At 31.0% G+C, this 17,302-nt stretch overlaps 1 protein-coding gene across 1 annotated transcript; it reads left to right on the top strand.

The window, feature by feature from the left end:
* Nucleotides 1–6,648: 6,648 nt before the first annotated feature.
* On the top strand, nucleotides 6,649–13,970 carry LOC118049563 (probable galacturonosyltransferase 14). The gene is made up of 6 exons (XM_035059599.2): nucleotides 6,649–7,355; nucleotides 8,409–8,464; nucleotides 8,585–8,740; nucleotides 10,796–11,386; nucleotides 12,072–12,374; nucleotides 13,013–13,970. Exons 1-6 carry the CDS (start codon nucleotides 7,139–7,141, stop codon nucleotides 13,298–13,300), a joined length of 1,611 nt encoding a protein of 536 aa, XP_034915490.1. The 5' UTR covers nucleotides 6,649–7,138; the 3' UTR covers nucleotides 13,301–13,970.
* Nucleotides 13,971–17,302: the final 3,332 nt, after the last annotated feature.

Raw genomic sequence — 17,302 nt, 5'->3', positions numbered from 1 at the left:
TTCCATTGAAGGACCACATGATGAGAAGAAAAGGAAACAAATGACTTTAGCCAATGCCCTAATAATAGATAAGCAGCTTGGGATTTATCACCCTCACATTTCTTTTATATGATTAGATAGTAGAGAATATCCTCAAATTAATTTTTATATACAAAGTTTAAATCAATCCTTCTAATTCAATTAAAGAAACACCTGGCCTGGATAATTTTCTAGAAATTAACTTCTTAACTACAATTTCCTTTCCTTTTCTTTCTTTTGGAAGGAAAAAAACCTAAAAGTAATCAAAAGGAGATTATTGTCATTTCTATGAAAATATGATTAGCTCAAAAAATTGACTCAGAACCTTTGATTCAAGCTAAGTTTTATGAAAAAATAAAAAAATATTTAATTCTGCATGACTTATTCAAAATTCAAGTTGATCAGTCTACATAAATAAAACTGATTTTTTTTTTACAAAAAAAACCAATTTATGTTTAGCCGGTAGAAATCACTCCATGTTCGAAGTTTGACCTTGAGAAAATTGCACCATTAGTCAATAGATTTACAAATGATGATATTGTGGTTGCGATTTAATAATATATTTTTTTAAAAATTGTTTTTTTAATTTTAAATTATATTTTTATATTTTTAAATTATTTTAATATGTTGATATCAAAGATAAATTTTAATATATATATATATATATATATATATATAAACCCAAAATCTACTAAATTTCCAAAAAGGAATTGCAATCATGCAGGCTTCGGCTGTTCATTTATCCCGTATTCACTTTGAAGCTATGAGCTGTGACAATGAAGCCACCTACATAAGTGGCTCTAAGACATCTTATTGTTTTGTTTTTTGTTTTTGTCGGTGCCAATAGCGTGTGTCTGTGTATGGCTAAGCAGTCCTTAGCGAATTTGCCAACCCATGGTGACGTGGTTCTTTCAGCACTAGCCGGCAAAAAACTTCATTTTCTCCTCCCCCATCTTTATTTTTTTATTTTTTTTAAAAAAAGCTGTACCTAATATTTTTTTCAATGATAAGAAATATTTCCCTTTCAATTAAAATTAACCATAAACAAAGGCAACATGTCACTTAAAAATTATAAAATCGCATGGTGTACTAAAAATAAACTAAGAAAAAAAATTCTAAAGTAAACACAAAAATCTAGCATGCTGTAGGAAAGAATGTGCTTGAAGATTTAATTATTTTATAAATATTTTACTATATATATATAGTATGTGATAAATTCCCTAGTATAGTATGTGATAAATTCCCTAGTTTCTTTCATTTTCCTAGTATAGTATGTGATAAATTCGTTCCTTAAGAAATATAAGTAATTTTTTATCATAGTTTTAAAACTCGGTCTAGCCCAGCGGAACAACTCGAGGCTGGAACTGAGTCAGGTTGAAGAAAAAAAAGAGGAAGAAAAAACCTAGTGTGACCTAGCTGACCTGACGAGTTAACTCGGTGACCCAATTGACCCGACCCGATATGGTTAAAAACCCGGTTGCAAACCGTTAACTTTTATTTTTTACTAAAACAACGTTGTTTTGTTTTTTTAAAAAAAAATTTACTCGAGCAATTTGGTGACCCGATAAAACTTAAAACTCAAGCCTTGGACCAGGTCAGATTTAAAAATGATGTCTTTTATGGTTAATTGTCAAAGTATGTGCAACGTATCACTATTTTACTAATGGAAATACATGAAAAAAAAAATAGTGATACGTTATTTCCATTACTAAAATCAATATTAAAAAAAATATTTCATAAAATCAATATTAACTATAATGATAAAATCCAGAAAAAAAATATAAAAAAAATTATGTAACCTTATTTGCATTTTTAATTATTTTTACTAGAAAACAACAATTTGATATTGAAAAAAAAAATGGCACAACCACCACTAATGGAGCATGGTAAGTTTTATTATTTTAGTCTAAAGCCATTTACTAAACAAAATTCACATGCCATTAATTAGCCAGCCATGTTCCTCTTTTAGCAATCACCCACTTCCATTCCATGTGGAAGTTGCAAATTGCAATATTAAACATAGCTGGCTTTTTTGTCCAATTATGTTCATAACTTGTACCCTAATTTTTTTTCCCCTTGAAAAAAATTATTAAACCTCATCCAAGTCAACATCCAAATCATAGGATAGTCTAGATCTATTGTTTATTTTATTTTTTTAATATTAAAATAATATTTTTTAAATTTTTTAGATAAATCAAGTCTTAATCAAATATTAATTTATATCTTATTTTTTAAACTTGACCTACATCAAATCCCATGCCAATCAGTTTATTAGTGGACCTGAATTTAAGAAAATATTGTTTCTATGACTTTATGAGGCGTATTCAAAAGATAGAAACAATTTTTTTTTAAAAAAAAATAACATAGGTTAATTACAAAATTATTTAGCATTAAAGATGATGTGATATTTAGAATAGAACCCAGCAATTCCTTTCAAATATCGATAAGACTTATCTTGCCATCTCTGTGTTTTCTCTTGGTGGATCGCTCGATAATTGATGAAATTCACAGATTTAATTATCATGATTGTGAGTTTTTTGTCCACTTCAATCAATTGCATCAATCATTGTTTGGAAACCAGCCCCACCCGATAGGTGGATTCAAAATCTAATAACATCTAATTGAAAACTCAATATATGGAGAATTGATTTAATAAAAAACAGTTAAAAATTTAGTTATAATTCATTAATTTTTATTTTTTAATTAAAATAATGTTATTTTAATTATTTTTTTTAAATTAACCCAAATAATTTAATAATTTAATCAAAATCTAAAACCCGAACCTTGAATCTCACCGGTCATGGACCGGTCTAACAACTATGGCCTCAAGTGGTGAAGGGGGCAGCTCTCCTTCCTTTGAACCCCAGTTCGAGTCCCAATGGGAGTGGGGTTGGAGAGTTTGCTCCCTTCCTATTTTTCTTGGGTCCTCCCTGTGCGATATCCCTGTCACCCCCGCGGTGCCTTACCTGCTCACTAGGGCTTGCAGGATGTTCAGTAGACCGTGAGATTAGTCGTGGTGCGAGTAAGCTGACCCGGACACCCACGTTATCAAAAAAAAAAAAAAAAAAAAACTATGGCCTCAATGCTTCTCTTATTCAGCCAAACTATTAAATTCCCAGCAAGAAGGTAGGCTAGACAACCAAGTCGTTGGTCCCCATGTCACAGGGCATCTCTGACTTCCAATTTTTTTTAAAAAAATTTCTCCTTTGATGTCTCAATTGTTCGTTCTTTAAAAATCAATGGCGTCTCTGAAAATGTTTGGGGCAGCCAAAATTAACTAGTTGTCTTGAACAAGCGTCCAAACTTTTATATAGACTGTCCAAAACAACGAAAAAGAAAATAGAAGAAAATCTTTTTTTTCTTATAGCACCTATTAGAGATATAGTTTGCAATATACTGTGAGTCGGGTTAATATTTTTTAATACAAAAAATATTTAAATGATAATAGTATTCTTTTAAAAAATAAAAAAATAGGGACTGGAGTCATTAATTTGTATGAGTTTAATAAACTTGATTAATTTAATAGTATAATTATAAAAAAAACCTATGACAATAAAACAAAAAAAAAACAATAATGACTAATAGAGAAAAATGAATATTTGCCAATATTATAAAAATAAATCCTCTAAATATTGTTAAAAATATCTTAATGATTTTATTTGATAATAAAAAAAATTAAATAGAAACGAGATAATTTTATAAAGAGAAAAAAAATACAAAGCTTAATTACTAGCAAATCAAATGCTGAATTATGAAAAAAGAATAACCTCATGTTAAATAAATTGAATAAAACAATGAAAGGAAAAACTAAAAAAATCGATGAAAATAAATCAGAAAAAATCAAGTCAACTCGTGTTGACTTAACTAACCCGCGACCTGGAATATAAGATTGAGATAATTCTATAGAAAGGAAAGTTACAAAAATAATGAAGATGGAGGCCCAATAACATAATTTCGAAGGGTAAAGATGAAAAAAAATCAATTTTTTTTAAAAAAAAGAATCTAAAAAAAAGTCTAATTAAACTACGAAACTCATGATTTGGGTTATAAGACCGAGTTATCCCATAGAAGTAAGACTTGAAAAAATTATGAAGCAAAATTTTCAATTATCAAGAAAAAATAGATAGTAATCATTAGAACAAGGACCAAATGTGGTATAAAAATTAAATGAAATAAAACAACAAGGAATGAAATTGAAAAATAAAAATATATCAAGAAAATAATAAATAAAAAATAGAGAACAAAAAAATGAGTATCAAATTTGGTATAAAAATTAAATTAAATAAAATAATGATGGATGAAAATGAAAAATAAAATAAATCAAGATAAGGATAAAAAAAAATAATAGCAATAAAAAGAATGGAGACTAAATATTATAAATGAAAAATTGAAGGAGGATGAAATTGAAAAAAAAAATCTAATTTTATAAATTATTTCAACTAAAATAAATAGTAATCAAAAGAATATTGATTAGATTAAAAAGAAAACAAATTAAAGGACTCATTTGAAAAAACATTTATAGAATCATGTTTTAAAAAATTACTTATAAAGATGATTAAGTTATTTTACTATACTTAAAAAAACATGGAAAAACCTCTATGTCCTCATTCAATTTGAAGATGACTAAAAAGACCATTCTACCCCTAACAAGAGGCTTAATGATTTTTTTTAAAAGAGCAAAATGATTATTTCAATGTTCGAACCCATACTATGATTTGAATCCGGGTATGCATGAAAAACCAAGCAATTATAGATTTTTTTTCTAAACTGGCTAATAAGATAATTTTTCTTTAATTAACAAAATAATCATTTTACTATTTCAATCTACAATAATTTTATCACGTGGACCTCCTCAAAAAGAAAAAAAAAAAGAAAAATTGAAATCTACACTTCATTGTTACTTCTATAGCTTAGCATTGATTTTTTTTCCCGTACCATCTCTTTCAATTTTGACACATTTGGAAAGCCCCCCAAGGTGGAAATAGACCACCTTCAAGTTGTTTGTGTGGACACCCCCCGACCTTTCGTCTCGACGGAAGATTTGTGGTCATCCACAGAAAACGAGAGATCACATCATGACGGTGGTGCTGTGACAGCGGCATGCAGGCTCGCCTCCTGTGGGCCTCCCATATGGACGTTGTATAAACATTGACCGACTCATATTTTCCATGCATAATATAATATAATATAATATAGTATTATTTCACAATGCCAACAATATTAGAATCTCCAAGTTATTGGACCGGTAAAATGGGCATTCGAGTGCTTCTTTCTTTCGTAACGGGCATGGAATAGTGAAGGGAGAGATCTCGTTGCATTTCACCCATCAAAGCTTGAGATATTTTAATTAATGGCAAAGATTTTGCTTTCATGAGAATTGGACTTAATTATACTATTTTCTTAAGAATTCAATAAATTAATGAGCAAGGGGTTCTTCATACCGTTTTAAACATTATTTTTTAAAGTATTTTTTTTATATACTATTAATAATTTTATTTATTGAAAGTAGAATATGGAAACGATTAAAATATACAAAAACTTAATTTGAAGTAAAAAAAATTTCAAACACGCTCTAACACTCTCTTACTACAGTGAAATCTTAGTTTTTTAAACATAAAAATGTGCTACTTTTATTTTTTTACAATATTTCTTGGATTTGAGTACAAACAAGGAGGATATATTCTAATGAATTATATTTTAACTTAATGTCAATTGATGTATAAAATAATTTAAAGATATGGGAGAATTTATTTATAATTGAGAAAGAATCTGTTTTTGTGTTTCAAAAACAATTTTAAAAAATTCATTTTTTTTTCATTGTATCGAATTTTTTTTTTTTTTTATGTTTTCATATCATTTTAATATGTTGATGTTAAAAAAATTAATTTGACAATAGAGTATTGAAATGATAAAAAATATAAAAAAATTAATTTAAAATAAAAAAAATAATTTAAATATGTTCTCTAACATTCTCTATATGATAGAATCTTAGTTTTTTCAACATAAAAATATATGCTATTTTTTTTTAAAACAAAATTTTTTGGATTTGAGAATAGAGAAGGAGGGTTTATTCGATGAATTACATTTTAACTTAATGTCAATTGATGTATAAAATAATTTAAAGATATGGAGAATTTATTGTTTTTGTGTTTGAAAAAAGTATTTTTTTTTTATTTTGAATTATATTTTTTGATATTTTCATATCATTTTGATATTGATATGCTGATATTTTCATATCATTTTGATATTGATATGCTGATATTAAAAATAATATTTTAAAAATAAAAAAAATTATTTTAATATATTTTAAAATAAAAAAATATTAAAAAAAAAAATCATTATCAACAGTTCAAACATCGGTTACATCCTTTTAAACACCATACCCTCCACTTTAGTGAGAATTGATATGAAAGAATAACTAAAATTGACAAGCACTGAAAAACAATAGTGTCCAAGGAAAGCAGATCCATGTTTTGGCCACGAACTGAGGAGACATCTAAATTTAGCTCTAACGCTAGAGCCTCTCGAAGGTCAAAAACTCACCCCCACACTTTTCTCTCTCCTTTTTTTTTTTTTTTTTTTAAAAAAAAAAACCCAACACCATCGCAACACGGTTTTGACTCTTGAACAACCTTATTTACTTTATTAAAAAAAAAAAACAAATGAGAAAAAATCAAAATAAAAAAAATTAGACGAAAACACAAACGCAGAACAGAACCCATTCTCTCCCTCTCCCTCTCCCTCTCCCTCCTTGATCCATTAAAGGTAGAAGAAGAAGAAAATCTCGCAAAAGGAGAAAACCCATTAGAGCTTTATTGATGTATTGTTGCATGTAAATAGGTATAGAAACCCATTTTTTATTGTTATAATAACAGCTGCTGCTGCTGCTGAATCTCCAATGCGGTCTTTGAAAAGACCACAAACAAGGGAAGGGGAAAGAGAAATAGAAAGGAGGATAAGAGATAACAGCAACAACATTACGGGAACCCAGAAGGGAAATCTTATCTGTGATAGGTGTGGATCTGATGGTGAGTTGGGTATTGTTGGAACAAGCGGGGAAGGAGCTAGAACTTGTTGCCTTTGCTAGGTTTGTGCTGGTGAGGCTGCATAGAAAAGGAATATGCAGCTTCACATCTCGCGTAGCATGAGAAGCATCACTATATCTTCTAGCAGCAGCAATGGGTTTATTGACTTAATGAAGATCAAAGTCGCAGCTCGCCATATCTCTTATAGAACCCTTTTTCATTCTATACTCATTCTCGCTTTTTTGTTACCTTTTGTATTCATTCTCACTGCTTTGGTTACCCTTGAAGGAGTCAACAAGTGTTCCTCATTTGGTGAGTTTTTTTTTTATTGGCTTTTACTTGTTTTCAAGGTTTTTTGTGTTCAAGTGTCTGGGCATTTTTTTGGTTATTTTGATTGTGATTGTTTCTTCATGTGGTGGATGGATCTTCATTTGATTCGGGTTGTGATTGCTTTCTAATTTCATGATCTTGTTATTGTTTGTATGTATGCATTTGGCTGTGAGGTGTTTGGATCCTGATTTGATTTGGGGTTCGGTTGTTTTTCACATGTGATGAATTCGTGTCTTGTTTTAATCACATTTTGTTACATCTATGCATATTTTTTCATGAATGTGCCTTGTGTTTGTTTTGAACATTGATGGTTAATATTTTCAATTTGCTTACCTCTTTTTTCTGCAATACTAATACCCTGTTCTCTCCGCTCATATACATGTTTAAATACACTCACGGATGGTATTCATTTGATTATGATTTTCGCAATTGTGATTGATATCAAGAGTGATGGATCTAATTCTGATTTTATAGCTCATTATATTTGTTGGCATAGAAATTTCTTGCAGCCGAACGTATTTTCAGCTGTTTAACTCGGCTCCGGATTTCTTGATCTAGCATGATTAATTCATGGGTTTTTCCAATTCCATTTATTTTTCATGCGTGTTCGCATGCTTCTAATAACCAATGAGGCTTTGAACCTGTAAATTTATTGGAGATTTCAATTCATTAATTTGTGAATTCTGGGAGATTAGTATTGTTTATTGTTTATGATAAAGATGAGCTAAATAAAGATTTGAAATAGCAATTCACTGATACTTCAAACTGAAGCAGACTTCTAAAAAACATAAAGTCACAATTTTAGATTAATTATTTGGTTCTCCTGGCTGTTTCATTTTTTTAATCCTTTGTTTTTTGTGAAATTTGTTTATCATGTTTATAATTCAAATTACTGAAATGTTACAGAGCAATCTGGATCTGCTTTTAGATGTCTATACTTATTGGATCAGGGTCTAGGATCACAATTTCATGATGCTGCTTCTGTGTTTGTGGCGGATGCTTAATTCTTGTTCTTGCTTTGCTTTTGCACCGCAGATTGTTTAGGTAGACGGTTAGGACCAAGGCTTCTTGGTAGAGTAGATGATTCAGGGGTAAGTAAGCCTTTTCCTTCATACTTATTGTTTCAGATTAAGATATTACCTACTCTCCTACTTTTTGTTAATGGTGTTATTACAAGTTGAATACTTATGCTGGTGGTAATGATGTAACAGAGGCTCGTTAAAGACTTTTACAAGATACTCAATCAAGTTAAAAATGAGGAAATCCCAGATGGTGTAAAGCTCCCAGCTTCTTTTAGCCACCTAGTTTCTGAAATGAAGAGCAATCAGTATGATGCAAGGACATTTGCATTCATGTTGAGGGCTATGGTATGTGTCAAGTTATTCAAACAGACATAATTAATTTAAGATGTGGTTCGTTTCCTTATTCCTAACTTATTGGGAGGAGAGCAGGGTTGAAAAGTAGGTTTTAGCTTCATGGATCCATACTTGTTTCTGCATCTTTCATTTTGTTTCAAACTAGTTATATCCCTCAATGAGGGTTGAATCTATTACCAAGTATTAGACAGGAATTATATTTGAACTTTTTTTGTTCATGTTCATGTTCATGCTCATGCTCATGCTCTTGTTTTCTGTTAATAGTAATCTTAACATTTGGGAGTTTTTAACTGGAGAAATTTATGAAATTTGGGTGACACATCTTATTAGTAGTTGTTACAATTTTTTGTTTGCCTGCAAAAGAAAGAAAAGGGATTCCAAAAAGAGGGGTATAAAATATATAATACTTGAAATCTTGTACCTGTGTATTCTATCAAATAATGATTTGCTGGAAGGGATCTCTGCATGGTTCTATGAATGATTGCTATTAAATTATCGTATGCTAAAATGTCATGGACAACTGAAGAGAAGATCTAAAAGAATTAGAGCTACTGCTATTCAATTATTGCTTGCTGAAAAATGAATTATCAGTTTCATACACCAATACCTTGTTTAATGTCTTGACTGAAAAAGAGTAAATAGAAATGAAATGCCAATTCAATCTATCTTGAACAATTTAGCTGATTCTAATTCCCACTTATAGAAGACTATTCTAAACCTAAAAAATTCCATTGGATGATGGATTTCAAGTAGATATGTGTATGCCCTACTCCAGGTCTGATCTCTTCAATTGTAGGCTATAGATCACTAATTCTATCTTCAAACTTACACTTGATTGCCAATCAATCAGCTTTTTTCATTAACAATGTGATAAAGGAGGTGACACTAGTTTTGAGACCTTTCATGCCATGTCTGATACTGCTTTTATATCAACTATTGTTGTTGCTTATTTTTTGCATGACATTCTCCTTGATGAGTGTCTGATATTGAGTTTTGATTTATTCTTTGCTTGGCATCGTGGTCAGGTTGACACAGGATTGTCCACAGGACGTCTTGTTGCATTTCTGTTCTCTAGGTTGTTCTGTTGTGAGAATCTTCTATTGTTGTGAGGCTTTAATTATTTTTTGAATGTGGAGATACCTTTAATTGTTTATTGATGATGTGCTCTTAGAATTAGTTTGTTGGAAAAAGAAGAGTGACACAAATTCTTGACCCTTAACTCATGACCTGCTGACATGGATGAGTAAATTCTATCGTTTTTTTATGTAGGCAAGGAAGCTATATGTTAGAGGTTGGATCCTACTATTTAAAAATGAAAGATAAAACATTATTATTATATTGTTGTTATATCAGAATTACTTTTTGTGGAAGAAGGAAAAATTAAGAAGAGCAAAAATGAATTGACATACTTACTGATTCATTATATGAACCAATGAAAGAAGAAGTCCAACATGTTATTTTTGTAATTATTGCTGTATTTTCTTTTTCTAGGTCTTAATCCTTTTATTTGATTAATTTTTAATTCAATATGAGTATGTTGCTGGTGTGGGTCAAGAGTTTGGGTCACTCTTGGTTTGCAGCCTCCTTTAATGATGATCCCTTTCACGCACAAATACATATTTTTAAATTAAGTTATTTTGTGGGCTAACTTGCTATTAATATGACTTTTCATTAATCAATATTAGATTGAATTATTCTACTCAACTTTGATAGAGCTCAAATGGCGCAGTCATGGTACTAATACGCTTGTATGTTTTAAGTTTGGATCCTTTAACTGCAACACGTTCATGCTACTCTGTGTCATTGAAGTGGGATGTGAAATTTGTATTTGCTTTCTTTTGTTATGTCTTTGATTGATCCATCGATTTCATTTTTGTTCTCTTTTCTTGTATCCTTTATCCACATATATGCATAAATTCATTTGTAGAGAGAGGGCATTTACCCATGCCACTCCAATAGAAAATAAGAAATAAAAATCTGCTGGGTTGTTAAGAAATATTTTCAACTAATGTCACTCCTTTTTTTTTTTTTTTTTATCTTTCACAGATGGAAAAATTGGAAAGAGAAATTAGGGAATCAAAATTTTCAGAGCTGATGAACAAACACTTTGCTGCAAGCTCCATCCCTAAAAGCATCCACTGTCTCTCTCTACGTCTGACAGATGAATATTCCTCCAATGCTCATGCACGTAAACAATTACCTTCTCCAGAGTTCCTTCCTCTGCTCTCCGACAACTCTTACCACCACTTTGTCCTCTCAACTGATAACATTTTGGCTGCCTCAGTTGTTGTCACTTCTACCATCCAGTCATCTTTAAAGCCTGACAACATAGTTTTTCACATCATCACTGACAAGAAAACCTATGCGGGCATGCACTCATGGTTTGCGCTAAACCCAGTCTCCCCTGCTATCGTGGAAGTGAAAGGTGTTCACCAGTTTGACTGGTTAACAAGAGAGAATGTTCCAGTGCTTGAAGCTGTAGAGAACCATAACGGTATCAGGAATTATTACCATGGGAATCACATTGCAGGGGCAAATCTTAGTGATACAACTCCACGAAGATTTGCTTCAAAATTGCAGGCTAGAAGTCCTAAGTATATATCAATACTCAACCATCTTCGGATATATATACCTGAGGTGATCTCATATGAAGTTTATCTTTTCTGCTGTCGAACTTGGAGATTATGAATTATGATGCATATGGTCTATTTTAAAATAACCAGGGACCTAAGATGTTAAAGGGTAAAAAAAGCAACCAAAAAATTATGATGCTAGATGTCTTGAGGAAATGTCCTTGTGATTATTTTATGTGCACATAGGTAGAAACCACCTGATCTCACTTGGAAAATCTAGTCTTTTACCAGCCATAACAAATCAGGATCTAACTTTAGTATTCTTGAAAGTATCCAGGATTGTTGTGGGGACATTCATTGATTTGTATCAGGAGTGACCCTGTGAATTACTGAAGTTTCTAAAATTTTTAATATATTGAAATATGAATAAAATGTGATGCTTACAAATTGAAAAAGGAAGATGGATATGGATACAAATGATGATTTACTGAAAGTAAAATGCTTTCTTTTGGAAGGAAAACAGAGATAAAATATACCAAAGTTTGATGATTATGTCACATGTCCAATGGTAACAAAAATTTCTGAATTCCTTTCATTTCTAAAGGCTGCGTTAATCTCCCAAGAACTATTGTATCATTAGTCCAAGCTTTGAGGTTTGCCATAGTTTCTGCAATTTTGTTTTGTGCTAGATTTATTTTTTCTTCATCTGTTGGCTCAATATCTTTATGCTGATTGGTTATGTTGAACAGCTCTTTCCAAACCTTGACAAGGTGGTGTTTCTAGACGACGATGTTGTAATCCAGCGTGATTTGTCTCCACTTTGGGAAATTGACCTTAAGGGAAAGGTCAATGGAGCTGTAGAAACTTGTAAAGGTGAAGATGAGTGGGTAATGTCCAAGCATTTCAAGAATTACTTCAATTTTTCACATCCCCTCATAGAAAAGAATTTGGACCCCGATGAATGTGCATGGGCATATGGAATGAACATATTTGATCTCCGCGCATGGAGGAAAACAAATATTAGAGAAACCTACCATTCCTGGCTGAAAGAGGTAATCTCACCTGTTCCTGCTACCACCTTTTTTTGGTCTAATAAAACTATAGGATAATATTGACACACTTTCACTAACATGCTCATGCTGTGATATTTGCTATCATATGAGGTAAGTGACTCATTAAATGTGCTAAAAGGTAACCTTGATCTCAAAAATTGTTTTGTGAGAAGCATTGCACTAACAAACAAGCGTTACTAGCTCCAGCTTTTTTTAAAAATATCAATATGAGAAGGACCACTTCGGTAAACAACCTTCATCATCATCATATTCTTTCATTTATGAAGTATTGTTTTTACTTGCTTGCGTCCTCCTCACCTGTCATTGGCTCTGTGCACTCTTAATTTATTTGTGAGTACATCACTTCAGGGTGTTTCTCCCTGTAACATTTCAGATATATTCTAGTTTATAGTTTCATATTAGTTGATTGCGGAATGTTAGTCAAATATCTAATTTCCACGTGTCTCTAAATTCTGGATGAATATCAAACACCACAAATACAAATATTTCATATTGGGTTCTTCTGTTATGCACTGAATATTGGTGAGGTTGTGCTTATAGTGATTTGTATATAACTGTAGGCAAATAAGAGATGCTTTGCCACCGTTTTTCTCTTATTCTGGGTTTTGTTTATGTAGAACTTGAAGTCAAACCTGACAATGTGGAAACTCGGAACCCTACCACCAGCTTTGATTGCATTTAAAGGTCATGTTCATCCAATCGATCCATCCTGGCATATGCTTGGGTTGGGATACCAGAATAAGACAAACATCGAGAGTGTAAAGAAGGCTGCAGTTATCCACTACAATGGTCAGGCAAAACCTTGGCTGGAAATTGGCTTTGAGCATCTTCGACCATTTTGGACCAAATATGTGAATTACTCCAATGATTTTATAAGGAACTGCCACATCCTGGATTCAGTTTGATCAACCATATGGGCTAGAACTAGAACTGGAATGGAAAAAGACAAGTGATGTGGGTGGCATGTAAGGTTTTTCATGATTGAAAATTTTCTCAAGGTCTGCTTGAGAAGGCAAGTAGAAAATCATCCAGAAGGGAGCAGAGTTTCAGGTCTGAATTCTCTGTCATACCTCGTACCTTTGCAGAAAAGGGCCTGATCACCAGCACGGGCATGGGATTCTTTCTTTCAATCTTTAACATAGCAATCCATCATTTATTTCTTGGTTGGAAAATTGATACTATTAATGGTCTTCCTGCAGAAAGTCTAGTCTGATTTCCTGGCACTTATATTAGAATAAAGCAAATTACACAAGTTAGAAAGTGCATATGCCAATGCGCCATAGTGCTTGGTGCAGGAAAGAGGAAGGCTAGGGCAGATCTCTAGTGAGGGCTCCAGCATTGGTCTACAAATGTTTCTTCACTTGATTTTTTCCCCTCTTGTTGTCATTTTTGCTAGTACCTCCCCATTTTTTCCCCTGTCAATTTAATATCATCAAGGTGAAACATAGGAGTAGGTAATGGAGATTGCTTTATTACAGGTCCCGTTAAATTGGGGAACTTTTTAGGTTATATCTCAGTATTTGTTATGTACGATTCATGAGAAACATTAAAATGTGCAGAAAATTCTTTTTTTTTTTCTAAGATTCTGTTTCTCCTTGTATCCTTGAGCATTCTCTGTTTATGACATGTTTTAACATCCATGATGCTAATGTTAGGTCGCCCAAAACCCAATCACAGCTCTCATGACCCCCCCCCCCTCTTTTTTTTGTGTACTTGTATTAAAGAAAACCGTATAAAATACCAAGGGTATACTCTGAAAAATACAAAGGTCGCTCCCCGGATCATAGATCAACAACTATAGCTTCTGGAAAACTATATATATTATGCACTCTGTCTCATTTCCTTCTTGGAAAGAACATCGTGCACGACAATACCCTAGAGGAAGAGATGATCGCGTAGCGGTGGAAGGGCTTGTTTTTTTTCTCTGCATCAGGGTTCAAATCTCATTGTGCATGCCTGGCACCCCCGCGGTGCTTCACATGCTCACTGGGTTTGCAGGATGTTCAGTGGGCCGTGGAATTAGTCGTGGTACGCACAAGCTGGCTCGGATATCCATGTAAATAAAAAAAGAAAAAGAAAAGAGATGATCGCGTAGAGACAGAAATCTTCTGTACAATAATATCTTTTAGCAAACAAAAGATTCTTGGTGTTCATGGAATTTCCCAAGTTGATGATGACTAGAAATCCATTTACTTGTACGATTATCCTTTTCTAAGCTCCAACAACCGAATGTGGCAGCTCTGATCTTTCAAGGCAGAGGTTCATTGTCACTAACGCATCCCCATTATCTTAAATGCCCCACACCACATCTGATTAGACCTCTCTTGGAATTTTGCTTTTCTCATCTTTATATCATTAAATTAAATTAATTAAACACCAAGAGATGACCATTAGTGTCCTTTGTCTGCATCATTAATAAGCTATTTTGATTCTTCCAAAGTTTAAAATGGAAGAATCTGAAAGGTTCGTTGACATATCAGATATCTACTTGATCAAAAGATTAATAAATGCAATTGCCTGATTCTTTATTTCTGTTTTTTAATTTATTTTTAATTAATATATTTGTAATGTTTTTTTAATTATTTTATGTGTTGATGTCAAAAATAAATTTTTAAAATTAGAAAAATATTATTAACATGTATTTTAATATAAAAAAAATATTTAAAAAATAACCATAATTTTACTTTAAATAACAAGAGGCTAATCCGTGTCATCATTGAAAGAAGAATTGTATTAGATGTTTTTAATAATATGATAATAATTATTTTTTTAAGTATATTTTATTTAAAATGTAATGTAAAACAAAATAAATGTCCTTGACAGGGTCGTGATAAATCCTTAGGTCAAAGTTCACATGATCAAATCATCTCTCTCTTACATTAATTTGATGCCTTCAGTTTTGACCATTCTAGGAACACACCTCCATATGTCAGCAAATAACAAATTGGAAATAACCTTGTATTGCTTCATACTTTTTATTATAATTATATTAATTTCAGATTGGAGGAATAGATAGATACATCAAAATGATTTAAAAAAAATATATTAAAACTATTTAAAAAATATAGTTATAATTTTTTTATATTAAAACTATTTAAAAAATATTTTTGAAACTTATACATCAAAATGATCTAAAAACATACAAAAAATATTAATTTGAATAAAAAATAATTTTTTTTATTTTTTTTAAAAACATTTTTAAAACACAAAAATAAACAAGTTTCTAACTCTGCCCCTCCCATGAAAGCTTAGCAACTATTAATAATTTAGTGGACTATTTCAAACTTAAATTGACAATTTCCTATCTTGATGCTCAATGCTCCAAACAGTCCTCTTTCCAAAATTCTGCATTTGCAAAGAATAAAGTTTGGTGTTGTCCAATTAGTAGTCACCCATTTTGGTGAATGCTAAAACACAAGATGCTTATACATTTTTGTCCCGCCTTAAGCTACACTTCTAAGATACTTTAGATTGCTACAATATTTTTTGTGTGTGGAAAAATTTATCTTGCAAAACCACCATTATAAAACCAACATAGATATAAAGCTTATATTTGACTATCTAACAATCTAGTATTTATTGATATCAATAACAAGTTTTTAATGGATTTAAATTCTAGGGTTTCGATTTAGAACCGAAACCTATTTGGACCAAATCATGATGATTATTTGACAATCAAAGTGAATGGATGCTAGATTATTGATCATTGAATGATTCATAACATGTTTTTAACCTTGGTTTGATCGTATTTGATCTAGTTGGAGATTCATGTTGCTGAATTGGTATGAATGTTTTGCGTATTCTTTATTTTTTGTGTTTGATTCGTTTTTGATAAAAAAATCAAAATTTTCTATTTTTTTAAGTTTGGTTCGTTTTAAGTTTTGGTTTTGTTTTTTGTTTAGTTTTCAAGTCAAGCAATGTTTTTTTATTTGGTTTATGGTCGGACTAAAGATTTTGAGTCAACCCGGTCAAGGAAAAATTAGATAAAATATTAAGACCTTGTTTGGCTGATAATGTTTTTGCTAAATGTTTTTTTTTGTTTTAAAGGTATGTTTGACAAACACTTCATAGACCTATTTTGATAGTTTTGGTTTAAAAAAATGAGTTGTTGCCAAACATGGCCTTACATAAATAAATAATAATAATAATAAAAGAATGATTTTTGCTTGTTGCATACGACCCAATTCTTACAAAAATTGCATTTGAAAAAGAAGGGGGAAATGTTTTTTTTAGCATTTTTTTAGAAATTTTATGTGTATTTTTTTAAAAAAAATTCAAAATAAGTTTGTAAAATTCCTTAAGGATTTTGCTAATATTTCAATAACCCTAAAAATTTTAATTTTCAAAAATAGATTACAAAAAGTATTGGTTGCACATCCTACTAGCTTAAAAACCTATTTGTTTTTTAGGTTGCTTTTATAGTTGTGTTAAACCACAAGTGTGTGTTTGGAAGTGGGGTTGTGGTTGTGGTTGCTTTTCAAAGTGTTTTCTACTCAGAAAAGTATATTAATAATATATTTTTTATTTTTTAAAAATTATTTTTGAGATCAACACATTAAAATGATTTAAAAACATAAAAAAATATATTAATTTAAAGGAAATTTTTTTTTAATTTTTTTTTAAAATACTTTTAAAACATAGTGCCAACACATGCAAAAAACAAATTATGTTTTTATCTATAGGATCCACCAATAAACCGAGGTCTAATCTAAGTAATTATGAAGCATTTTCTACCAACTTTTCTTGTGGGGGTTCAATCAATGTTATGCCATTTAATGTTTTTGATTGTTTGTTACCTTTTGAACTTAGAAAAATGACTTTGTTTTCCATCTTTCTTCTCCTTGCGAGAGAAACTAAAAATTAATAAACATCTTTTTAGTTCATTTCATTATTATCATCAATTCTAA

The sequence above is a fragment of the Populus alba genome, chromosome 17 (assembly GCF_005239225.2).
Source record: "Populus alba chromosome 17, ASM523922v2, whole genome shotgun sequence".
NCBI classification, from domain to species: Eukaryota; Viridiplantae; Streptophyta; class Magnoliopsida; order Malpighiales; family Salicaceae; genus Populus; species Populus alba.
This window is presented reverse-complemented; position numbering and strand designations above follow the sequence as displayed.

Excerpts from the sequence above, each read along its gene's own strand:
- LOC118049563 (XM_035059599.2), top strand. The coding sequence starts at position 7,139 with ATGCAGCTTCACATCTCGCGTAGCATGAGAAGCATCACTATATCTTCT. Across the intron at positions 8,465-8,584 it reads GTAGAGTAGATGATTCAGGG|AGGCTCGTTAAAGACTTTTA; the intron begins GTAAGTAAGCCT and ends ATGATGTAACAG. Across the intron at positions 8,741-10,795 it reads CATTCATGTTGAGGGCTATG|ATGGAAAAATTGGAAAGAGA; the intron begins GTATGTGTCAAG and ends TATCTTTCACAG.